The sequence below is a fragment of the Salvia hispanica genome, chromosome 4, assembly GCF_029641045.1.
Source record: "Salvia hispanica isolate PSC_SH4W2 chromosome 4, Shi_PSC_v1, whole genome shotgun sequence".
Classification (NCBI taxonomy): Eukaryota; Viridiplantae; Streptophyta; class Magnoliopsida; order Lamiales; family Lamiaceae; genus Salvia; species Salvia hispanica.
In genome coordinates, this window is record NC_142695.1 from 21,204,339 (window position 1) to 21,230,077 (window position 25,739).

Genomic DNA, 25,739 nt, shown 5'->3' on the forward strand with positions numbered 1-25,739 from the left:
CATGTGTTTGTTACCAACAATGTGCTCAATGTTTAACAAACACTATGTTTTTGGCTAATAATGTAGTGTTGTTCTTTCCTTCGCTATTGTCTCTTTAACATAGTTTAGGAATGTTAGATTGTTGGTATGCTATCGAATTAGATTTGTTTAGGGGATAATTTGATAGTGGATTAAGTAGGTGATCATAGTAGATGTTTATTTTTCTAGCGCTTCCGCAGGAGCTTATAAACATTGAAGATTGGTTTATAGGTTATGTGTTCAGCTAACTGTGAACTATTCATCGTGTACATGTTCAGTGTATGTGATTAGGTTGATATTTTAATCCTTTAATATGTTTCGTTGTATAGGTGTAGAACAATACAAGCCTAGTGAGCAACTTGGAGTGGCATATTTTCCCATTTGAATAGTCTTTCTTTAGTTAACTTGTAGCTTTATTTTGTCAACATCTTTCAGAAATCAAAAATCAAATCTTTATGCTAACTCCCTGTGGATCGACACTTGAAATACCACTAACAACGCTGTAATCTTGCAGTATCGTAGTATTATTAGAGTTAATTAATTAAACTTGATATCTTGTGTGAACTGAATCAGATACTCTAAAATACGGATCAGAATCCACTACCAAAAATGGTAAAAGTGAAATGAAACAAATTTTAGGGGACGAATGGAAATGGAAAAATGGGACAAATTTTAGTGGACGGACTTAGTATTAGTGATACAAGTAAGAATTAAACTCTTATACTCATGAAAAACATCACTGCTCAGACAACATAAATGGAAAGATCACCATTTTGGCTTGTTGCAACTAGCATTTATTTGCTGGACATTATTAGATACAGACAGACATTATCAGGATCAGGAACAATAAGCCAACGTGTATTGGAAATGCTCGCTACACATGTCCTAGGTGAAGTATTTTTGGTAGAGCTTCCGTGCTATAGCAAGAGCGTCGCCCTGCGCCTTCACTGGGTAAGCCTCAACTCCCGCCTGCCACTGGTTTGAGTATGCAATCCACTCTTTTCTCCACTCCAACAATTCGAAGCCCTCGTTCTCTTTCAAGCTTCTCAACAAACGCATAAAATACATGGATGCTCGTGGAAGATAGTACTTCTCCAACAGTCCGCTCCAAAACTTATTCGCTGAGGTCCACAAAAATAAAAATGGTGATCAAATTTCACAGAGAAAAAGTGAGAGCAAACTAAAGGCTCTCACCATAGTCGTGTAGCTGACTCTGCTCGTACTCAGTGTTGTCGTACCACATTGTTACTTGCGTCCTTGCATTCCACTCATACTAAATCAATCACGTAGATATCAACTCGTGGCGAGTGATTGGTTGGTTCATCAAAGGAAGAGGAAAAAGAACATATCTAACCTGTTTCCTCTCATCTGCATTGAGGGACAGCCCTTTTGCACTTTCAAGCCAAGTACCGAGTAGGAAATTATCATCCGTGGTGAGAAGTTTGTCGATGTCTTTGATGAGTTGTAGGAACTTGAGAGAGTGGATGCTTAAAGCCTGCGCATCCTTGTGCCGGAAAGCATGTATTGCATTCAGATACACCTCATTTGCAAGCTTCGAGAGCGACTGCCTCGTTAAGTCAACCAAATCATACCTGCAATGGATGCAATATTCAGTAATATCGACGTGCTTTTATAATGGGTATTGAGCAAATAAAAACTTAACCTGTATGTCGGAATTTCAGCAAGTTCGTCTCCAGCGTCAAGGAATAACTTCAACGCGCTGATAGAGTCCTGATTGTTATACCATAAATGGGGCTGAGGCAAAGAAGAGCTTGTTTCGTGGAGAAGGAACCTTCTGTTTGGCTGCATACCAAGGAGCCCGTGCCTGTTAACAAACTCACGTGCATCATGTTGGTTATTCACCGATGGATCCCAATCAGGAAATTTTACTATATAATCCGTGTTATGGTCCTGCATCGAGAGAATTTTGCATCCGTGCAATTAGTGAAAAGCTAGACATCAATGTCTAGATAGCAGCATCTTACTAATGAAAAAATTGTCGAAACATATGAGAAGTGAATAGGCAGCACAAACATACTGCAATTCCATCGGTGCAATTATAAATAGAGCGATGAAGAATTTTCCATGCAGACTCGACTTGTTTAACAGATTTACCATATCGTCTCCGGGAGTAGATTGTCAGCCATTCCTGCCAGGTCAAGTCAACAACATCGGAAACGTTACTCAATACTAGCATGAGTGAATATAGACGAACAGCTCCAAGCATTCTATTTATTCAAACATTATCACTTCAATTAAACTGCATATGTTAGACAATCATATAACCAAGGTTTACCTCCAGGTCGAATCGACCACTTCGAAACGCCATTTCGGACATCAGCTCATATACAACAGGATTGTGTTCTATCCCTTCCATGCACATGCCTACACCAATCTGTCCTGGAGAAAGAGATTGTGACACTGAGAATCCTAAACTAGAAATTAAAGTCAACTACAGACAATGGTCAATACCTGAGACCACTAGGCTTAGGTAGTGAATTTGGTTCAGAATAATACTGAAATAGTATAAGATTGGATTCTCAAGGGAAGCAGAATACTCAATGCCTTTTTGCATAAAGATGCTCAACTTCAAATTTTAGGACTCCATAGTTATTAATAATAACTTAAAACAGAAAATAAACTTATGACTGGCAAAGTTCAACATCATTGCTACAAAATAAAAAAGGAACTGCTTTTTCTATGATTAGGACAAGGATATGAATGATAAGCAATACAATTTGAAATTAAAGCAATGGAAATTTAATACTCCTTAGACAAGGAGCTTAATGTCTAGAAAATATCATGATAAATTCTGAATTTGCCATTTTCTTTTACAGCTTAAACTCTGATAAGAAACAGAGAAAAAAACTGAGGTTAGTGCCTTCTATAAAGCACTAAACACGACTTGGGAAAACACAAAGTGCAGTACAAAAGTATGTTGAATACATGAAAATATGAGGAACAAAGCCTACCATGGTGGAATTCTTGCTAAGACGAGCATCAATTGGGCCTGAAGCCACTGCATCTAGAATGCCATACATCTCAATGTTTCCACCAAAGTTATGCAACATACACCTGTTATGTCATGTATAAGATGTCACAGGATGATAAATGTAGATTAGGTTGGATCTAAGTAACTAGGAAGTTGATGGATGAAAAAAAAATCACAAATAATGTCCAAGTAAAAGATATATAAAGAATATTGACAGAGTAACGTTCCATATATATGGAGTGTGGTAAAATTGGGATGATGATTTCCAAACTGGTTTGACGTCCGCAAATAGATCAAGCACTATCATTTTCCCGAATGGGACAGAATGTAGGAGGGCCTGCAATACATGGAATAGGTTCAGCACGATAGTCGTCTCTGTAAAATCATCAATGCATGACTAACGCATACAGCGGCTACAGCCCAAGCCATTGTGATCTAAGCATAAAGAATTATAAAGAATGAACAAAAGCTTAAAATTAGGCTACGAAGAGGAAAGAGCAGAAGAATCAGGCTTATAACAAGCATTCAAGCAGATTTATCTAGTTTGCATATACCTCTAGTAACTCAAGGATTTGGCTCAAGTATGAGTCAATTCAAGAAATAGATGGGCATGATGCACCATAAATTATCATTTGGTTTTCTCTGTGTAAGGAAATTATAGTAAGGGTTTGACACACATTAGCATTCGTTTTTTACTGCTTTTGAGCAATGACAAGAGTCGAGAACATACACACAACTCACTACATTATTTACTGGACATATGGGACAGTATATGAGCTAGGTGAGGACACTTTTCTAACTCAAGAATAGCTCATACCTTCATTTGTGGGGGCTTCCAAAATGATGAATCTGAGTAGAAAAGCCAACCCTAGAAGTAGAAGGACATCAAATGGTTAGAGTTAAGATGTAGACCTGGAAAAGCATAGACAAATACAGAATACACATATGAATAAATAAGCAACTGCTTTCTTTGGAGATAAGTAACTCTTTGGAGGTAGGGGAAGAAGGATGAAATTTAATTAACGATTGTAGTCTTTGCATAAAGTTTATACATAAATGTTTAAAAAAATTTGCAATTGTAATCTTTGCATAATGCATTGTGTCAGTGCGACAATTAAGAAATTTAAGATTGTCTAAATGTGCTCTATTTATAATCACCAGATACTTAGGAATATAATTGTAAGTAACAGTCATGATGCTGACAGCTTAAATGAGTAAAAATATAATTAAACAGAATGGCAAAAAATCTGCTATCTCTGCATTCTATTGATGCTTGCAAATTTTGTTTATAGAGAAAAAAGACTTTGTTGGCTCCACACTTCCACCCATGAACTGACCTACCAAATCTATTAACTCAATTCAAGTACTCCACTTAATAAGAGACCTAGAGAAGAGCTATGAGAAAGCCACCAAGGACCGGAGATCAAGTCAAAGCATGATTGACAGCATACCTGCATTAGCCACACTGCATCTTTGTCGGCTTTAGACATTGCCTTATATACTGCAGAACCAAGGGTCGAGATGTACGTTGGATCATCGGTAGGTGGAGTGTTCTCATTAAACGTATCACTGCAGCCCAATAATTCGTCGTTCAGAACTAGGGACGCACCCTTGGGGGTGAGGCAGGGAGAGAAAAATTTGGACATGAAATAACAAGAATCTTACGTTGCTATTACAACTTACTAAACATTAATACTGTGCAAGTACCAGTGTGCCACAAAACCAAACCAGCATCATGTTGGTGTTTCAGGAATCAGAATTCAAAATTTGTTCATTATGCTTCGAGGCATCAGTTTTTTGTAGCAACCAAGTGCTAAATTATTTTAATTATCACAGCCTCTCTCCCTCAAAACCCTGAAAAAGATAAAGTTTATGGATACTATGACTGTTCTTACTTGGTTAGGGACAGGTCAAAAAGACTGGTTCTATATTAACAAAGAGAAACCATAAAACTTTCACATTACCTAGAAATTAGTTTAACCAGTGCTGCATAAATTACTAACTGACTAACTTACTGAGCTCAAAGAAAAATAAAACTAATCCAGAAAATATCAAGAGAAGTACCAGCTATAAATGTCTGTGACATCTCCATATTCTGCAGAAAGAAGTAACCCATGTAAGTGATTTTATGGATGTTTACAAGGCATATTAGAGAATAGAGATTACATATGGAGAAAATTGAACCATTAGTGCAAGGACCAAAAAAAGAACATATACGATCAAGCAGCTAGAGACAGGCTGATCCATAAATGAATTGTGACGATAGAAGGAGAAGACCATCATTTTACTAGGCTATGGCCTTAGATCCATCTGTAGGACTATTTGTTGAAATACCAACACAGTGATATTCTTATTAAAATGTAGATCTCTCTTTAACCATAAAACCTCAAAAAATTATTTTTTGTTCATTGTTCATATTGATTTACAGTTTGAAATAAATAACAAATTCAAAAACACTTTGATATTGATTTAAACTACCAATGAACTCCAGACAAATTCAAATGAACAGTCATTCAAATTACACTTAAAGACGCAAAAGTTTTGCACAGGGGCATAACATTAGAACAAGTAACAAGCATAAGTTATATGTAAATTGCCTTTAATCTGCTGTATCATGAACGCTTCTCCAATTTTTACAAATAAAGGATCAGAAGGATCTAGAAGATACGTGCAGCACCATCTTAGATCACCATTAACAGTGTTCCTGTAATTAAACAGAAAAATGACTTTCTATACTAAATATAATAAATCGACATGTATAGAGTTTCATTTTCACACAGATGGTAGCTGATACAAAGCCAACGACCTAAAAAAGCTAAACTAGAAAGCGCTATGGCATGCTTCGAAAGAAAAAACATCTCAGACTCAAGAGTATCATGTATGTCCAAATATACTACATATATAAGATTGTTTTCTCCCTTTTCTGTGTGTTTATCTTGCTAAAGGTACAATAAATGTATGTCCTGTCCAAATATAATAACTAAATGTTTTATAAATGTCACCATATAGGAGTAGTATTTGCAATTAAGGCAGTGGAACAGTACATGTGATAAAGTGGTGACATAATAACTCCCAAAAAGAAGGGTGAAGGGTGAAAAGAAAAGGAGGAAATACCAATCCCCAAGCCTGCTTATGTTTGCTGAGGGGAATATTGCTTTTAATGCAGCTGGAACATTCCCAGAGAATGACGGAAGAACTATCAAGACAAAATTGTATGGATTTATCAGTAAGGTAACATAAGACCCCACAGTGACTGCACATAGATAAGAAAAGGAAAAGGACAAAAGAAGAAAAGGCATTCATGGGAGTAAAGATGAAGTATACCTGGGGTCATCCCAAGCTCTAACATTCGATATAATATTTTCTTTTGCAACATTAACTGTTTATCTAACCAATTCTGAGTTAAGGGGCCACCCCATCTGCAGTAAAGAATATGGAGGTAAACCTCTTGAACTAACAATGCCAAAATCCGGAGGTAAAAAAATTGCATAGTTGTTAACAATGTTGATAGCAGCCAAATTTGCAAAAGTTGTGATATGAAAAATCATTTTCTGAACAAAAAGACCTAGAAGTTATACCACAAACTTTCCCGTAAGAATATTCCACAAGGTTCTTGAAAATAAACAAACTTTTGTATTTGTTACTTCTAAGGAGTAAGTAACACAAGGAGTGGCGTGTACAGAAATCGATGCTAACATTACCACTTCAATGATCCGCCATTGTTTTCTACTCTTTTCCCATATGTGAAATTGTAGACAGACCATAGAAACTGATATGAGTATCTGTTAAGCACATGTAGAAACTTTCTTTCTGTTGTTTTCTATTACCGGGCTAATAAACCATGCTGTTCCTTTCTGATATCCTCATTTTGTTCTCCAAAATGAACATTTTCATAAGATATTAAGATGTGAGATACACAGTATCCTAAACCTGTGTGCTATAGCTCATTCATTGTAAGAATAAATAAGCTAAGGACTGCACATATTTCAGAGTTGAGAGTTCAGTTGTAAAGAGAAATTAACTAAATAGCACTACAACTTTGATAACTAACTGCATCGTACTCCTCTAAGGGGGATTTCACTATTTACATAGGCTATAGAAAATGAAAATAGTATGATATGACTAATATCACTGCATTTAGTTTATTTGACAATCATCTTATGCCCCTACAATCTACGTATAGCCGCAGAAATTCAAAACATGCCCAAAATAAAATAAAAATAAAAACAACAACAATAACAATAACAATAAAATCAATGAAAGAGAAATGGGAAGAGATACCCATGTAAGTTTCCCATGCGTGCCCAAGCAAGGAATGCAGGTCCACCAAAGAAATCATTTAACTGATGCTTAGTAATATTGAAATCCTGGAAACAGAACACATATGAAAAAACAGAGGCATCAATTTCTACAATAAAATATAGGCATGTACTAATGCAACCAAGCATGTAAATGAACTAACATTTGGGAAGCTTCACACAACCAGTCATGAGCACTCAGATTGGTATCACTCATCAAGTTGTGGACCGGCCTTCTATTTCTAAGGGAAAGAGCAAGGACTGGACAAAACAATTTATAGGTTCACCAGTAATAACATGGGGTTTTAAAATATACTATACTCCCTCCATTTCCAAAAAATAGAAATTCTTTCCTTTTTGGTCCGTTTCCTAAAAATAGAAACTCTCCATTTTAGGAAATGGACCCCACAATCCACTAACACTAATTACACTACTTTTTCTCCTTCCCTCTTACTTTACCCATTTTTTCTCTTCCTCTCTCTTACTTTACCAATTTTGCATCAAATCCCGTGCCGTTTCCAAAGTTCCTATTTTTAGGAAACGGATGGAGTATAAACTAGCAAAGTCCATCACTAGTACCAGTAAACAAAAAAAAGGGCAAATTGTTTGATGTCTAGAGTATGTTTATGTCATGAAACGTAATCAATTTTATGCACATAAACCAGGCATTGGTATAATCAATAGAAAATTCAGACTTTGCAAAATCCATGAAACAGGATAGAAGGTAAGCAACTGAAACAGAGCACATAAGTGACAAAATCCGAGAAGCAAACTAACACACAAAAATAGTATCTCAATAGTTGAAATATCATCTTTAAATCAACTCTGTGAAATTCAAGGAGTAAATGACTAGGTCGGTAACTGAGAAACTTGAATCATAAGATAAAAGGAATGGAATAAAGTGCCAAACATACTGTAAAAACTTTTTGCCAAATAGCTTCTTGTCCTGTGAATGCCAGAGGAAGGTTAACTCCTTGAAGTGCCATCCAATCGATCTCTTTCTCCCACCTTTCCCAATCCCACCAGACATAAGAATCTGTGGATAAAACCAAATCTGCTAAGCTATTGACAGCAGTAATTTTATGAATATATAGACAAACAAAGATAAATAGATAAAACATATCAGCATTATACAAACTATGGTCGAATAACTCCAACATCCAAAAACATAGAAATGTCGTTTAAATACCAGATCCATGGCAACCTTTTAGAAAGAGTATAAGATGAAATACTCAAAGTGATTGAGCAAAGATAAAAAAAAACATGATGACGGCAGCTACTTAATCTAGTATTGCCCAGTAAAGACTACCCAACACACATGTTCATCAACTGTAGATACTATTCTACTTTTAGTTTTCCATTACTAATGATCAGGCTGAGAAGAAAGTATTAGCCACTTGACAGACACTTCTTGATATTCTACCATGCATATCACATCAGCTTGCTGTTTTCCTCCATGATGATTCTTAGAAGTAAAATAGGTGGAAAGTTGAAGTGGGAAAAACCAATCAGCTTAGTGAATGAGAACGTACAGCTGACAACTTCGACCAACAAAAAGCAAACAACAATGATGAAAACATAGGTCTTTATGACTAGAAGAACTAGTCAGTACCGGGAAGGAATAAAATTACTAAATCAAATAAATTTTCATATTTATCACTTCAAATTAGGAAATCAAAACACACCCTCCATCCCAGTTATAGAATCAACCTTGAGTTTTCATGTAAGATTAAAAATAATGCTGAAACGGTACTCCTTTAAACTTCTTAAACCTACATGGGGATATTCATGTAAATGATTGTAAAAAGTTATACTCCCTCACAAGAGTATGCACTTTTGGTTGCGCAAGGGTTTTAATGCACAATTGGTAAAGTAAAAAAGAAATAGAAAGAAAAAGTAATTAAAGTATTGTTAGTGGAGAATGAGTCGCACCTCATTAGAGAGAAGAGAGTTTCCAAAATTAGAAAGCGCATACTCTTGTGGGACGAACTAAAAATGAAAGAGTGCATACTCTTGTGGGACGGAGGGAATATCAGCTAGAGAGAGAATAATATAATAGGACGTCTCAAACATGAATAACGAACTAAATAAGTGGAACAGAGGAAATATAATGAAATTGGCATGCTGCACTATTGGATGCACCTATCTGATACATGTCAACCAAAATGTCAGGCCAGAGACTCAGAAAGTATTGGGTAATTGAAGAATAAAATTAAAAAAACTTCATACAGCTAGATGTGACAACATTTTGGTAGTAGTTCCACGGCACTGGGCGTTGAACCATCACACCCTCATCTTTCACAAGAGGGAGTGATCCTGGTGAGGGAACTGAACCAAGCTGTACGCCACCAGTCTTGTCCCAAGATACATGAGCTCCACACCAGTATTTTAGGTACCAATGCAGTCCTGATGTGATATCAACTGCAGTTGTTCCTTTTATCCTGGATTAGCAAGTGGAACATGAACACAAATAATCAGTGAAGCCAGATCATGGATGAATGTTAAGACAATGAATTTTACAATATTTATTAAATCTCAGCAAGCAAGATCTGTCATGCCGCCTAAATCTGTAGTGACATGCTTCACAGATTTACATAAGTAAATATTGCTCATGTGTAATAGCTAGATCTCTAAAATTTTGACAAGAAATCTTACTAGTTGAATTATTGAAATCATCCATCAAAAAAACTTTAAAGGAGGAGTATATTTAAAGTTACTTAAGGCTGTATTTCAGTGGCTATATAAGGCTGAGGGACCCAATTTAAGGTGAGTCTTATATGACCCGAAATAGGAACAAGTTAGCTAATAATGAATACTCATAGAGATCAAATGTCAATCCGCATTCCTGTAAAGGTAATTACAGAAAAATCGAACCACACCAATTTATGATATGGAGAGTGCCAAATGGAATGAACCATGGAAAAAAGGACTGTAAATTATCAGAATGTACCCACATTATTTCAGCCGAATCTCTATTTGAGCTCTTGCAATTGCTAATCTGAAAGCAGCTATTTCCACCACAGGCATCCTAGTATTACAGATGAATTGCATACAAGTCAACATTTAATTAAAACAGGAAATACCCAAAAGAAAAAAAAAAACTTAAAACTAAAATATGTACCACAACTCAAGAAAGACTGCAATTAGCTTGCCAGAACCGATAACAACAAATAAATCCTAAGAAACCAAAACAAGAAGAAGAAAAGAATTCCATCATGTCACAATCTATACCTGCACCAGAAACTAATCATCCATATGAAGTTTAACCAATTATTCAAGTGCTTAGTTTGCAACATCATTGCTATCCTCAAAAAACCAAACATGATTCCAATTGTTTCCATCAGTACTAACAAAATTCGCAATAATTTTAGACACTCTTATCAAAGAGACCAACAAATTTGTTTTTTTATCTCACCAACTATAAAATTTCATCCTTTCCTTTTCTTAGTAGGCGAAGCCATAAAGTTAAACAAACAAAAATTCTCACTCTGAGTGATTAGAATCCAAGAAATTGGTGCAGAATCACACCTTGGGGATAATCGTGAACGCAAAACTTGATGAATGGGTAGGAAGCAGTCTCTGGAGAACACCTCTGGCCGCAGATTCTTGGTCAGTTGGAGAAGGTTTATGGCTGTTCAAACGGTTCAGAATAGAGTGTATTGGTTCGGATTCCTGAACTGAATGTGAGCAACATAACAGTACCAGGTGTAGGAAAGTTGTCGCAAACAACAAGTTGAATTTCTTGTTGAATTTCATGTTCTTGATTGTCTCCCTCTTTTTTCTATTTGGATGCCATTAAAATGTGAATTTCTACTCAAAAGAGAATCCGATAAATCCAAGAAGGCAGAAGCCAAGCTTTCGTTTTCTTCTTCTTCCTCCTCCTTTCTTTTTAACTCTTTTATTAATTGATCCCACAAGTCGCCAATTTAAGGGATTTATTTGGGATAATTACAATGTACATATATAATGTTTCACTAATATTTCAATTGAGTACAAAATATTTTAAGTTAATAAATATCATATAAAAAGTTTGATTAATGTTATGAATTAGTACATTTCATCTAAAATTACTACCATTATTATTTTCTCTTATTTTTCTCTAAAATTATGTCCTAAAAAATATAATATTATTTCTCTAAATAATACCTTATGCATTGTCATATAGGCATTTTATCAAGCAATGAATTCACATTTTACTTTCAGCTAATATTTATTGCTAATTTTAGAGTCGAAAGGATGAAAAATAAAATAAAAAAGTAACGATGTTAGTGATTTTTAGACGGAATGTACAAATTTGAAACACTAAAACTTTTTGTATAATATTTGTTAACTTAAAATATTATGTACTCAATTGAAACATTGATGAAACATTTTGTATGTAAGGTGTAATTATCCCGATTTATTTTGAACATTAAATTAAAAAAATGATGTTTAGTGATTGAGTAGAATTAAATAGAACAAGGGATGAAATTTTTATCAAAAACATAAATATCATAAGCAATTTGAGACCGCATGGAATTAAATATACAAAGCAAGTAGCTCGAGACAAAATAGTAGTACTACGTATACTAGAGATCGTATTACTCACTTGGTGACTTTGTATATAAATACTATATGATCTATTATGAAATGGTGCACTAGTGTGTACAAACACACCTTAACTTATTTATTTGGCAATAATCCCAAATGGTAGGAATTTGCTATAAAATCAAGGTTCATTATTTTTTTCATTTGTAAATTTAGAAGACTAATAGCATACTTATATTTCGCTTCTATAATGCGGTGAGCATAATATAGGTAGTACCAAGAATCGAACTAAATAAATCCCAAATATTATGTACGAATAATTGAACTAAATCAAACCCGAACTACATATGAATTGCATGGCTCTCAAATTAATAGAATCCAAAAGCCCATATTTATTAGTAGTATTTTAGGATCATAAGTATAAGTTAAGATCACCATAAGAAATCCTAACACAAGTTTTTGTATCATGCAAAAGCATTTGCAAATCACTCTTGAAATATTTACTCATCAATTGTAATATTCTTTTGTTCTTAATTGAGGTAATGACATGCATTCCACAGAATGAATTGATACACATTATAATGTTGAAACAACGAAATTTTTGAGTGATGAAATAAAATCATCCAAGAATGGGCAAACAAAGTAGTAATATTAATTTACATCAGAATTTGAGGAAGTTCTTCTCCTTGAAGCTTTCAACAGTATCCTTGAGGCTCACCTCTGCAGCCATGAAACTCACTCCCAGACTTTCTGCTTTCTTCCTTGATACCTCACCAATCGGATTATCATCCACCCTACATTTTCCATTTCACGACACAACTTTCTAATCTTTGCATAAAAAACATGAAATTTATAATTCATGCAATTTGTAACATTGGTATCCAACCTTAGTTATGAAAACAAGATTATAAATAATCAACAAGAAAGACGCCGTGAGGCGGTTAAAAAGAAATGACCTAATTATCGGAGCATCCATGATGGAAGGATAAAGTTTATGCAAGAGGTGTCCGAGCTGAATGCGAGTCAGTGATTCCGCAACAAGAAGATACCTCCCACTAGCTGAAGATTTCTCAAAACCCATAACATGTGCATAAGCCACATCTCTAACATCCACGCATTGATACAAAGGAAATCCAGGCTTTCCTGCTCCAAATCCAATCACATTGTTGAACTATAAATCTGATTGATTTCCCACACAAGAAGATTATGTACCTTTAATAACGTCCATAACAAATTGAGAAGTGAGATTGAGAGTTGGCTGAAGAAGAGGGCCAAACACAATCCCAGGATTCATTACTACCAAATCGATGTCATTTTCTCGTGCAAATTTCCATGCGGCTTGCTCTGCCAATGTCTTTGAAAGACAATACCATACCTATATTTTCAATAAATCATGTATGATTAACTAGGTCGATAAAGTCATTGTGCAGTTCTATATAATTATATATTGTGATGTATGGAACAACACACTCTGCTGTGGCTTTGAGCATAGCAGGGGATCCACATCCAGAAATGAAACCTTATTTTCGTGGCAGAAAGAGGGATCGGAATGCCAGGTTTCATCAACAACAACACCGGGGCCAATAGGTTTTCCGTTGTAGACGACTGCTCCGGTAGAGGATGTCAACACAACCCGTCTAACAGATTTTGCTCGGCGACATGATTTCAACACATTCAGAGTTCCATTCACCGCCGGATCAAATAGGTCAGCCTATAATCACCCAGGACATGATCATGTCAATCCAGTTTGAATTTGAGTAATTACCAAACAATGATAAGTGCGATTTGATTAACCTGTGGGTTTGAAGTGGCAACAATAACAGGAGATGCAGTATGAAAGACGCCGACGCATCCATCAATTACAGAATCAAATGATCCTTCCTCGACTAAATCGGCTTCCAATAACTCTAACCTCTCCTTGGCTCCTTCCAGGGCCTTCAGATGCTCAGTTCTCCTCGGATCACCTATCCAACAAAATAAAAATTCTTTTCTTATTTTCCAATGACACACTTTTTCTTTTGGTCATGAGGCCAAAGGTTTCGAGCCGAGCAGTCTTTAAATTTAAATTCATTTAATCACTAAGAGAGAGAGAGAACTGACTGAGGTCGCGAACAGTGGCTTTAACAGTGTAACCTCGGTGGAGCAGTAGTTTCACTATCCATGATGCAACATATCCAGATGCTCCTGTCACACACACCACTTCTTCTTCAACTCCACCTCTGCTCATCCTCTCTCTCTCTCTCTCTCTGCTGTTAATTTGTCGTGAATTTATCAACACAAATTATTCCAAACGTTATTGATATTTCTGCCACGTTTGTATTGTTTTGACATATTTGGTTTTTGCGATGTTTTCTGTTGCCAATATGCTTTCATTGAGTAGAGACGTATTGGATCTTTTTATCCGTCTTCTACCCAAATAATGATTAACATAATGACGTGCACGTTAATATATCACAAAATAGTAAGCAGTAGTAGTATTCCCTCCGTCCCGCTTAAGATGACACGTTTTCTTTTTTAGTTTGTCCCAATTAAGATGACACATTTCCTTTTTTGGAAACTTTTTATCTCCAATTAATACACTCAACCACTTTATCTCACACCTATTAAAACATTCATCTTTCTTTCTCTCTCTATTTTAATACTTATACCCACATTTTCTCTCTTCAATTAAACGCTTTAACCAACAACTCTTAAAATCCCGTGCCGGCTAAGGAATGTGTCATTTTAGCCGGGACGGAGGGAGTAGTAGTAATATTTTAAAGTTCAGAATTTTTTCTAAACAAAAATGTTTACCGTTTAATACAAATTAGATGACACAGTTAAATTTAACTAAGCAGGCGCGGGACCACAAAATATATAAAAGGACTATACGAACTTTGGCGTGGTCCCTGATTATGTGACCGGCAGGTTGAGAGAGGTTAGTGGTTATGATTCAAACTACTATAGTGGATCTAGAAATTAAATATCGTGGGATCGAACCACATTATAAATATTTTAATTATATTAATTATTTTTAAGAAAATATATTTTAATAATAATTCTTACGAGTATGGATATTCTCGAACCAACATGCTACCTTCGTCGCACCTTTTGCCTACAGAATTTAAGAAAATGATGTTTAGAGAATTAAGTGAAGAGTAAAATAAATAGAAGATGAAATAAAACACCGAAGCAAAGAGATAGTAGTACTACGTAAAAGAATAATTATGTTGGTATATATTTTACCAAAGAAAAAGTGACTTACCTTAGTTGTGACGTAAAAAAAGAATACGAGTAGCTTATGATGGGATGATATGAGAATTTTTTTTTTTTTTGTAACATTTCAAATTTTTTAAAAATAAAAATAATTTGAATATGAATAATAAGGTTGAAATATTAAATTACAAAACTGAAGTTAGAAAGAATTAAGAAATATTTACTTTACATAAGCACTATATGTATTATTTAGATAAGTTTTTTCTTTTTTTTGTTAATTACCAAGGGTATCTATCGGCGGGCCCAGTGACTATTTTCTGCGCTGATTTGTAGGCACCTCAATGGGTGGACAGCTGGTCCAAGGATTTAAAGTTGCTCCATACCCAAAGACAGAGATCGATCCTCTAACCATTTGGTTAAGGATAGACGAGTCCCATGCCACTCGACCACACCCCTTGGGTTAGATAAGTTTATTTAGTGATATAAAAAAACACATATGTTACATTGATTGAAATTATTAGATGAGAATATACGTTTGATGGACTATAACGAAAAAAAAATTCAAAGGTCATTTTCCCATTGAATGTAGTAATCTTTTAAAATTAAATTATGGGTGCATCTTAATTCTAGGTCCCTATATAAATATTGGGAAGAAAAAACAATAATGACAACTCTCTCTCCTCACCCACATCGTGAAACCCATTTCCTTTTCTCTCTCTTCAGAAAAAAAATAAAAATTGAAAGTCTTTTCTGTGCATTTCTTCATCCGCCTCTGCTATGATGCCGCCGCCGCCAGTCCGGACTTCGTCCTGCCACAATTCCTTTCTCTCTCTGCTCGGTCTCATCTCACACTGCATGAGGTGGGGGCGGAGACACGAACACCGTAGGATCGGAGGTCGAAGAAAGGAACTTTCCGGTGGCACTCCAAGCAGGGTGGATCCGCTAACATTTATAGATACTTAAAATCAGGGGCGGATCCAGAACCCAAATATGAAAGGCGCGAAATTAAATATTAAAAAAGTTAAGTATAATTTTTAACAATAAAATTAAATAATATATTAATTAAAAATAAAAAAATATTACTACATTAAATAGCAAATATTTAAGCTCCATAAATATTTCAATTGTTTATTTTGATATACAAGTAACAAGACAAGATTCAATAAAATTTAGTACATAAAATAAGTACCCTCCGTCCGGCATTAGGAGTCCCGGTTGACCATTTTCATCCGTCCGACATTAGGAGTTCCGGTTAAAAAGACATTTCCATAAAAAGTGAAATAAAAATATTATAAAATAAATACTAAAAAACACAAGTAAAAACATATCGAAAGAATAAAGCAAATAATAATGCAAATGGGTCTCATATTCCATTATCACACTCTCCAATTATTACACACTCAAACATTTTTTAAAATCCGCACCCAACTCAACCGGGACTCCTAATGCCAGACGAAAGGAGTAGTAAAATGTAGTAGTATCAAATATTTTTTTTTAAAATATCTAACTAAAAAATTAATAGTATAACAAAACAATATGCGTAAACTAATAAAAATATAGATTCATAAAGTATTTCAATGGTTTAATTTGGTAATAAGAAGTCATGTGAATTCATAAAATAAAGGAAAAAAGTTTAAAAGAATAAAATATGGTTATTGAGGATTGATCTATGGACCTCTTGCTTAAAAGTTCAACATCACAACCACTAGGCTACTAGCTATAATAAAACATTCATTGAAAACTCATATCTTTCTATGCATGGAGGGGGCGATTTTTGCTATTTCCGGCTCGATTATAAGGGATATTTAGGCTCCCCGGACGGCAGGGAAGGGGTGGTCGCCCCCTCCTGCCCCCCCACCGGATCCGCCAGTGCTTAAAACTACTCTCCCTCCATTTGTCATATCCCACTTTTACCGCTAGAGTTTTAAAGAATTACTCTCTTCATCTCCAAAGAGTATGAACATTTGGTTCGACACAAGTTTTAATGCATAATTGAAAAAGTAAGAGAGAGAGAGAAAGAAAGAAAAAGTTTTTAAAATATTGTTAGTGATAATTGGTCTCACCTCATTAGAGAGAAAATAGTTTCTAAAATTAGAAAGTTCATACTTTTCAGAGACAAACTAAAAAGGAAATGGTTATACTTTTCAAAGACGGAGGGAGTAGTATTTAACTTTGTAAAAGAAAATAGTAAAAAAAATTTGTAGTCCGGTTTTTAATAAAGTATGAGTGGACAGAGTTAATGGAATAATAGTGATAGAAATTCATGGATTCCATCCTAAAACTAATTGATGATAGGAGGAGAGGTCTATGAGCCTTATATGCTATGTGAACACCGACATGGGATAGTTATATTTGTACTACTATATTTTAGTTTCAATTGCTAACAAATAGGGTTAGTTCACTTGTTCAATTGAAATGAAATATTTATTGGTGGACAATAAAAAAAATAAACATCTAATAAGAAAGGGAGAATAATAAAATGCTTATCAACTTTATTCTCATCACATATGGAGAAATGAAATATTTATTGGTTGAAAAAAAAAATTAATAGGAAAGGGAGAATAATAAATGCTTATCAAATATTTATTGGTGGACAATAAAAAAAATAAACATCTAATAAGAAAGGGAGAATAATAAAATGCTTATCAACTTTATTCTCATCACATATGGAGAAATGAAATATTTATTGGTTGAAAAAAAAAATTAATAGGAAAGGGAGAATAATAAATGCTTATCAACTTTATTTTCATAACATATGGAGTGATAAATTTGAGACACGTAATGTTCTTTATTCAAGTTAAACTTAGTTATGTCTGTTATCTCTCATCTCTCTCATCCTCAACATTATGTCAACGTCAAAGCTGATGTAGTAGTTCAACTTTCATCTCCATTGTAACCATTATTTATTTCACAGTGGCGATGAGATATTGGGAATTTTCATTATGCAAGTCCTTTTTAAATTTTGTAAATTTTGTAGTAGTACTACTACGTCTGTCCCTGAAAATTTGATACAGTTTACCATTTCGGTCCGTCCCTGAAAATTTGATACACTTCACTTTTACTATTTTGGTAGTGGACCTCATATTCCACTAACTCATTCCTACTCACATTTTATTATAAAACTAATACTTTAAAAGTAGGACCCACATCCCACCAACTTTTTCAACTCACTTTCCATTACATTTCTTAAAACCCGTGTTGGGTCAAAGTGTAGCAAATTTTGGGGGACGGAGATAGTATTTTGTAGCTTTATGCGATTTCTCATACTTTGTAACATGTAGGGTTGTCAATCGGGTCAGGTCAGATTTAAGCCAAACATTACTCCAAACCAATGTGCCTTGAATCCAACCTAAGCTTGGAACTTGGTCCATTTCCAGTTGGAATCCGACACAAATCTGTCTAATAATCTAAATCTATCTGAAGACGAACGTGCAATGAAGAAGTCTAACTGTCAGCCGCTCTTGTGCTTCAATGATAAACAACTCTCTCTATATATATTGATTTGGACCACTTGGAAATTAAGATGAAGAACATGGCCTAATTACATCTGAAACAACAAGAATTAATTACTACAACTTCACAAGGTAATCAAATTTCTGTCACGGAAGCATTCAACAGAGTCCTTGAGACTCTCCTCAAGAGGCCTAAAACTGATGCCCAAACTTTCAGCTCTCTTTCTAGATACTTGGTATGGGAGCTTAGTCGGCCGATTCTCCGTTGTTGGGAGGTTGAGAGAAGGGAAAATGAGTTTCAAAATGTCGAATGCTTCAAACGAATAAGCCACCCTCCCGACCAGGCAGTATCTGCCGTTCGCAGAAGGATTCTCCATTGCTATAATATGTGCAAGAGCAACGTCCCGAACATCAACATACCGGTACACACCATTAGGCAGCAACTGTTTTCCTAAACATATATAATTATATAATGTTACACACATATATAGAGTAGAAGAGCTAGCTAGTTACATTACATGAAATGAATTTGGAAATTGGAATACCTTCTTTGATGAGATTGAGAAGACCAACACAGCTCAAGTTGAGAGATGGCTGCAGGGGAGGGCCAATGGTGAAGCCTGGGTGTAATGTAACTAAGTCGAGCCCATTCTCCCGCGCCATTTTCCACGTCGCTGTCTCGGCTAGAGTTTTAGACAGAGCATACCATTCCTGCAGGATTCATTTTAATTTCGTCATCGATTGATTTCCTAACTGCTAAATATAATAAACAATACCTTCTTCTCCCGGCAGAAGATTGGATCCGAAAACCACGTCTCGTCTACTATAACATCCTCTCCTAGGTTTAGGGAATCGCAGTTGAACATAACGGATGCAATCGAAGATGTGATTACAACTCTTTTGATGGTTGATGATTTAATGCAGGAATTGAGCACATTGACGGTGCCCTTGAGCGCAGGATCAATGAGCTCTGTCTGGAGATGAGATGCAGGGGAAGAGACCTAATTACGCCAATTATGAAAGAAATTGAGGCGAATTAGGGATGAGAACCTGTGGATCGGAAACGGAAAGGGCAACGGGTGATGCAGTGTGAAAGACTGTTTGGCAGGCATCAACTGCAGAATCAAATGATCCTTCCTTGAGTAAGTCGGCTTCGTATAAATGCAATCTCTCATTAGCTCCTTCGAGTGCTGTTAGATGCCCAACCTTGCTTGACTCACCTGCAATTTTTATTGATTACAACACAATTCATATGCTATTATGAAGAATTATGAGAAGATAACATAAATTGAGAGATAAAAGGACTGACGGAGGTTCCTGACGGTGGCCTTAACAGTGTAGCCACGTTGGAGGAGAAGCTTAATCAACCAGGACGCTATGTAGCCGGATGCTCCTGTAACACACACTACCTTTTCCATTTCTGATTTCTCTCCCCCCCTCTCTCTCTCTCTCTCTGGTGAAATGAAGCTCAAATAGAGGGCAGAAATGGGCGGCCTCTTTGTCTTCTTCCAATAGCGGAATATCTATCATATGCAACCACGTTTCTCATGATTCGTCTATTTAATGCGTCACTAGTAGTATAACTCTATTTGGATTGCCGTCCGCTTATATTTTATACGGGACAATTTTCATTAATTTATTATGTTTGGTGTACTATAACAAATAATCTTTGCTATCAAATATTATATTTCTTGTTCATTGACGTCTTGACTCCAAGACAATACACTTAAAAATGTTCCACCACACTAGATTCATTTTCTAAATCTCATTAATATCCCAACATAATCTATTGCTGACAGAAACAAATTATACCGTCCAACGACATGATACATTCACTTTTTAACTCATATACTATTTTTCTTTTATTATTACTATCTTTATTCTTGAAAAGCAATGTGAAGTTGAATTTTTTTTAAAAAAACTAGTATTGGGCATTGGAAAAGAAACTATATTATCGTACTACTATTATTCATTTATTCTCGCAATCTTTTATCTTCGAAAACAATATCCTCTTTATAACTAAAGTCATATTTAAAAATACTCCTTCCGTTCTAAAGGATGGCACACTTAGAGATGACACGAGATTTTAGGAGATATTATTTTGTGTATTAAATGATGAGAGAAAATATAATTTTATAATTGATGTAAGAGGAAACTTTACAAATAAAGAAATGTGATATCTTTTATAGGACAAACTAAAAAGGAAAGTGTGACATCTACTATGAGACGAGAGTAATATTCTCTCTGTAAATGAGGTCAATTTACAAAATCTAATTTGAGATTGGTGACAGGAATATATAAATAAGAAAGACTATTTGCGATCGGGAAAAAAAATAAATCGTTGGTGTGGTGTGGGTCTGGCTCTGGCTCTGACTAATTTGTTCAAGGTCCAAAGAAGTGGTCTTCCCTTCCACAAAACACACACACCATAAACGTAGAGTTTAACCCGAGTCTATAGCTTGGAAGGCAATTATCCTAACTATTGGTCTACAAACGCTTTGTTGTTCAATGCTCCCTCCGTCCTCCCATAATAAGAGTCCATTTTGTCATTTCCATCCATTCAATAGTAAAAGTTTTATTTTTATTATAAATGGAAAATAGATCTCATATTCCATCAATTTATTACCACTCATATTTTATTATAAAACTAATATATATAAGTGAGAGGTCGCATTAAAATAAAACCAACCTTCTAATCCAGAAACCAGAACTATCTCAATATTATGTATTAAAATTATCAACACAAAGACAAAACTTTCTCAATAGATTTGTGTTGATAAAATTATATCTTTGTGTTGAGATTTAAATTTACATGTTATGTTGATAAAGTTATATCTATATGTTGAGAAATTTCCAACATAATGTTGAAGTTCTGGGTTCTGGATTGGGAATTAGTTAGCATTTGATTACCCCTTATAAGTGAGACTCATATTCCACTAACTTATTCAATCCAGGACTCCTAGTGTGGGAGGGAGGGAGCATCATTCACATTTGGATTGGCTTGCAATGCTTTACAAAGTTGATAACAATTAAACCATTAACACCAAGCGTTTGTAGTCCAACGGTTAGGATAATTGCCTTCCAAGCAATAGACCCGGGTTCGACTCCCGGCAAACGCATTCCCTTTTTTTTTTTCCTATTTTCCAGTTTTTTTTTTTCCAAACTTATTCAAATTTTTTCCTATTTTCCTGTTTTTTTTTTTCAAACTTATTCAAATGGGAAAAGGAGGGAAAAAGATTAATTAGAGTTTCCTATTTTCCAGTTTTTTTTTTTTCCAAACTTATTCAAATTTTTTCCTATTTTCCTGTTTTTTTTTTCAAACTTATTCAAATGGGAAAAGGAGGGAAAAAGATTAATTAAACAACTCTACGTCTCTACCCCAACCCAACGCTGGCTATACCTTTTCAAACCAAAACTTTCTGAAATATGTAGTACATTAAATGTAATTCCTTATTTTAGCTACTGAGTACATCTTCTTGGCTTGGCCAACGCAGCAGTATTAATCCGTAAGAAAAACGTGAGGAAATTTGGAAAGCTTTAAGCTTTTCATTTTTCAAGTCTCTTGGCCTCCAAAATGTTTATGAGGTGCCTTTATGCCAAGACCTCTTATAAATAGGTGGAGTCTCTTCTCTCTAATCTCTCAAGCATTCTAGTTCGCATCTTAGGAGCATTGCATAGCTCGGTTCTCGCCTCCAATTCAAGTTCGCCGGAGCCTACGAATTTGAGGTGCTTCAACCACTGGCGGACGGAATGTAGAACTAGGGGGGACGGTGGTACCCCCATTTTTTTTTCTTTTAATGCTATTATTATACCTATATTATTATTAATGATAATTTTAATACTATTATCTCCAATTAAAATTTATAAAGTAATCTCGTATCTGACTGAAACCTAAATTATGCCGCCTAGGAAATAGTGATGTGGTAATGATATATGCCGCCTCATTTTAGTTTTATTGTCCAATTATGAATATGATACAACATTTGATTAATATCTCCTATCGCACTTTTTTTTTTGAATTCTATGTTATAGTCGTTAAATTGTATACCCCAATTTATTTTTAGATAGTAACACATGAGTATATTTTCTATTCTAGTAATAGTTTATATTATTTTCTGTGTTATTAAGTTTTACAGTCATTATAATTTTGGTCGGACACTTAGAATTCATATAATTTTGTTTTGTTATGATTAATATGCACAAATAAATTAAAAGGAATGAATAAATAGTTTGATCTTTGACAATTTGTTTTGATTTCAAAATATATTTTTAAGTTTCTGGTGACCAATGTAGTCACTCACTTTGAAGAAACGAGGATTCGTAGAATAATAAATAATTATGTGATTTTTTATTAATTAATCTAAAATTAAACAATATTTCAATGTGCATTATTTTTAGCAATTTTTTTTTTACTTTTATGTACTAACTATTTACTCTATTGGCATTCCCAAATTAAAAATCTTAGATCTGCCAATGGCTTCAACTCGGTAGGAGGAAAGTCGTTTCATCTTTGGGGATGTTGCGCCAATCCGTGAGCACTAGCCGGGGCGTATCTCGTCTTGCGGAGAGAGGGATACCTCGACTCGACTTGAAGAAAACTATAGTTTGCATCTTGTTCTTTTATTGTATTTCTTTTGTTTTATTTACCTTCTAATTTTTGGTTCTTTTGTAAAGGCTACACTATTTCAAACATAATCTGCCTCACTCTCTCCCTCGAAATGACCACAGCGACTCCCCGCTCAAGATCTCCGCCTCTCTCTCGCACATCTCCTCCATAAGCTTCACTATCTCCACCCTAAACCATTAAGTCCTGTTAACTATTCATCTCATCCAATAATGCTATTTAATTTAATTAAATGTTAATTTCCAAAGCTTAAGATCAAAGCTAATTTCGATATTGTAAACAGATAATATTAATTCGACATATAAAACTGAGGAGTGAAGACGAGCAATAAAATCATTCAAAGACAAACATGCCATCAAAGAAGTCTAACTGACAGCCACTCTTGTTATTTAAGTAGTAGCACTAATAAATAACTTGGACCACTTGAAAAAAAAAACACTAGACAAATTTAGCAATGAAATCAAAACGAAGAACACATCCAAACATGGCCTTATTTGCTTCACAAGGTAATCAAATTTCTGTCCCGGAAGCATTCAACAGAGTCCTTGAGAGTGTCCTCAAGAGGCCTAAAACTTATGCCCAAACTTTCAGCTCTCTCTCTAGATATTTGGTAAAGCAGCTTGGTCGGCCGATCCTCCGGTGCTCTGCAATTATTACTCGATCATAATCTCCTTCATATGCAATATAGTGAGTAGTAAAAATGCTTACATTGTGGGGAGGTTGAGAGTAGGGAAATTGGGTTTCAAAATGTCAAGTGTTTCAAACCAATAAGCCACCCTCCCAACCAGGCAGTATCTGCCGTTTGCAGATGGATTCACCATTGCTGCAATATGTGCAAGAGCAACATCTCGAACATCCACATATCGGTACACAACATTAGGCATCAACTTTTTTCCTTCACATAATTACATAATGTGAGCACTGATTTTAGTAACTAACAAGAGACGAATTCGGAATACCTTCTTTGATGAGAATGAGAAGAGCATAACAACTCAAGTTGAGAGACGGCTGCAGCGGAGGGCCAATGGTTAAGCCTGGGTGTAACGTAACCAAATCGAGCCCATTCTCTCGCGCCATTTTCCATGCAGCTGTCTCTGCTAGAGTTTTAGACAGAGAATACCAATCCTGCATGATTATTTCTGTCATTGATCTATTTCGTAAATGCTAAATATATTAAGTACTGCATATAACATACATTCCTCTCGCGGCAGAAGATTGGATCTGAAAACCACGTCTCGTCTATAATAACATCCTCTCCTAGGTTTAGAGAATCATAATTGACCATAACAGATGTAATCGAAGAAGTGATGACTACTCTTTTGATGGTTGATGCTTTAATGCAGGAATTGAGGACATTGACGGTGCCGTTGAGCGCAGGATCAATGAGCTCTGTCTGGAGATGCAGGGGAAGGGGAAGAGAATGACACCAATTATGAGAGAGGATGAGGCGAATTAGGAATGAGAACCTGTGGATCGGAAACGGAAAGGGCAACGGGTGATGCAGTGTGGAACACTGTTTGGCAGCCATCAACTACAGAATCGAACGAACCTTCTTCGAGTAAGTCAGCTTCATAAAAATGCAATCTCTCATTAGCTCCTTCGAGTGATTTTAGATGCGCAACCTTGCTCGAATCACCTGCATTTTCAACAATTCAAATGCAATTATGGAGAATTGTGAGAAGATAAGATAAATTGAGAGAGAGAGAGAGAGAGAGAAGAGGACTGACGGGGGTTCCTGACGGTGGCCCTAACAGTGTAGCCACGCTGGAGGAGAAGCTTGACCAACCAGGATGCTATGTAACCGGATGCTCCTGTTACACACACTACCTTTTCCATTTCTGCTCTCCCTCTCCCTCTTAAAATGGATGGACAACCTCTTTGCAGAATAAATTTCATATGCCACGTTTTACACAATTCGTCGTTTACATACACATTGTTGTACTCGGTACTCTATATGGATTCAGATCCACATAATTATTATCAATGGTTTATCGGACGATATACTTAAAATGCAGTTTCATTTTCTGAATCCTAATTATATCCATTAGTATCCCCAGCTAACCTAACGTTAACAGAGATATCAAAGACTTAAAATAAAGTATACCAACCAATAATATATACTCCTATTCACTTTAGAGTATTTACAATAGTTACAGCTCTCAGAAAAATACCTCCTACCACGTCATCACAGCTCTCGAAAAGCCTCTCACAACAGCCCTTCTATTTAATTCATTTTAATTGTTGGTATTTATTAAATATTTAAATAATTTATGAAATTAATTGGATAAAAAAAGGAAGAATAATTTTAAAAAATAGCTTCCACTACAACTTTAAAAAAAAAAAAAAACCCTTCTAAAAACTTCAACATGCCGCCCGGGTCACTAGCCGGAGTCCTCCCCATCATCCCTAGCAGCATCCCTAGCACCCTCCGCATCGTCGTCCATTGGCAACCCCATATTGCACTTCATCGTCTGAACGACGATAAATACCTCTTTATTGACTCTGTGGTCATTGTCTCGCTCAAACTCATGACGGTGTCGAACAAGTGCTTCAACACTTGCATCTTGATGCTTTGGGACATATCTGAATTGGCGGTGCCCGATTGGATTTCCGCGGACACGCTGGAAGCCCCT

At 35.4% G+C, this 25,739-nt stretch overlaps 4 protein-coding genes and 1 non-coding gene across 7 annotated transcripts; 1 reads left to right on the forward strand and 4 right to left on the reverse strand.

Moving 5' to 3' along the window:
* Positions 1-742: 742 nt before the first annotated feature.
* CYL1 (alpha-N-acetylglucosaminidase family / NAGLU family) lies at positions 743-11,183 on the reverse strand. Of its 2 annotated transcripts, none has more exons than XM_089056456.1 (19): positions 10,837-11,182; positions 10,263-10,336; positions 9,538-9,749; positions 8,223-8,344; positions 7,292-7,377; positions 6,335-6,429; positions 6,125-6,206; positions 5,608-5,714; positions 5,075-5,105; positions 4,462-4,579; positions 3,828-3,878; positions 3,237-3,347; positions 2,991-3,092; positions 2,315-2,413; positions 2,057-2,167; positions 1,682-1,929; positions 1,373-1,610; positions 1,213-1,291; positions 743-1,139 (listed from the first exon to the last, which is right to left on the reverse strand). In XM_089056456.1, exons 1-19 carry the CDS (start codon positions 11,062-11,064, stop codon positions 904-906), a joined length of 2,430 nt encoding a protein of 809 aa, XP_088912582.1. In that variant the 5' UTR covers positions 11,065-11,182; the 3' UTR covers positions 743-903. The 2 variants fall into 2 exon arrangements, with proteins under 2 accessions (XP_088912582.1, XP_088912583.1); XM_089056457.1 differs by having other exon boundaries at positions 1,000-1,139; positions 1,213-1,274; positions 10,837-11,183.
* A 1,236-nt stretch (positions 11,184-12,419) lies between these two features.
* On the reverse strand, positions 12,420-14,168 carry LOC125192739 (phenylacetaldehyde reductase-like). Its single transcript, XM_048090370.2, has 6 exons — positions 13,936-14,168; positions 13,630-13,799; positions 13,355-13,546; positions 13,048-13,210; positions 12,792-12,978; positions 12,420-12,629 (listed from the first exon to the last, which is right to left on the reverse strand). Exons 1-6 carry the CDS (start codon positions 14,060-14,062, stop codon positions 12,497-12,499), a joined length of 972 nt encoding a protein of 323 aa, XP_047946327.2. The 5' UTR covers positions 14,063-14,168; the 3' UTR covers positions 12,420-12,496.
* A 4,334-nt stretch (positions 14,169-18,502) lies between these two features.
* Positions 18,503-19,989, reverse strand: LOC125192096 (phenylacetaldehyde reductase-like). The gene is made up of 5 exons (XM_048089549.2): positions 19,792-19,989; positions 19,533-19,702; positions 19,259-19,456; positions 19,028-19,193; positions 18,503-18,933 (listed from the first exon to the last, which is right to left on the reverse strand). The coding sequence occupies exons 1-5, from the start codon at positions 19,898-19,900 to the stop codon at positions 18,608-18,610; spliced, it is 969 nt and encodes a 322-aa protein (XP_047945506.2). The 5' UTR covers positions 19,901-19,989; the 3' UTR covers positions 18,503-18,607.
* Positions 19,990-21,529: 1,540 nt separating this feature from the next.
* TRNAG-UCC (transfer RNA glycine (anticodon UCC)) lies at positions 21,530-21,601 on the forward strand. The gene has a single exon. It is a non-coding gene; the product is annotated as a tRNA-Gly (tRNA).
* A 1,867-nt stretch (positions 21,602-23,468) lies between these two features.
* LOC125192097 (phenylacetaldehyde reductase-like) lies at positions 23,469-25,034 on the reverse strand. Of its 2 annotated transcripts, XM_048089552.2 has the most exons (6): positions 24,834-25,023; positions 24,573-24,742; positions 24,302-24,499; positions 24,066-24,231; positions 23,815-24,001; positions 23,469-23,750 (listed from the first exon to the last, which is right to left on the reverse strand). In XM_048089552.2, exons 1-6 carry the CDS (start codon positions 25,000-25,002, stop codon positions 23,606-23,608), a joined length of 1,035 nt encoding a protein of 344 aa, XP_047945509.2. In that variant the 5' UTR covers positions 25,003-25,023; the 3' UTR covers positions 23,469-23,605. The 2 variants fall into 2 exon arrangements, with proteins under 2 accessions (XP_047945509.2, XP_088926274.1); XM_089070148.1 differs by lacking the exon at positions 24,302-24,499 and having other exon boundaries at positions 24,834-25,034.
* Between the last annotated feature and the right edge of the window lie 705 nt (positions 25,035-25,739).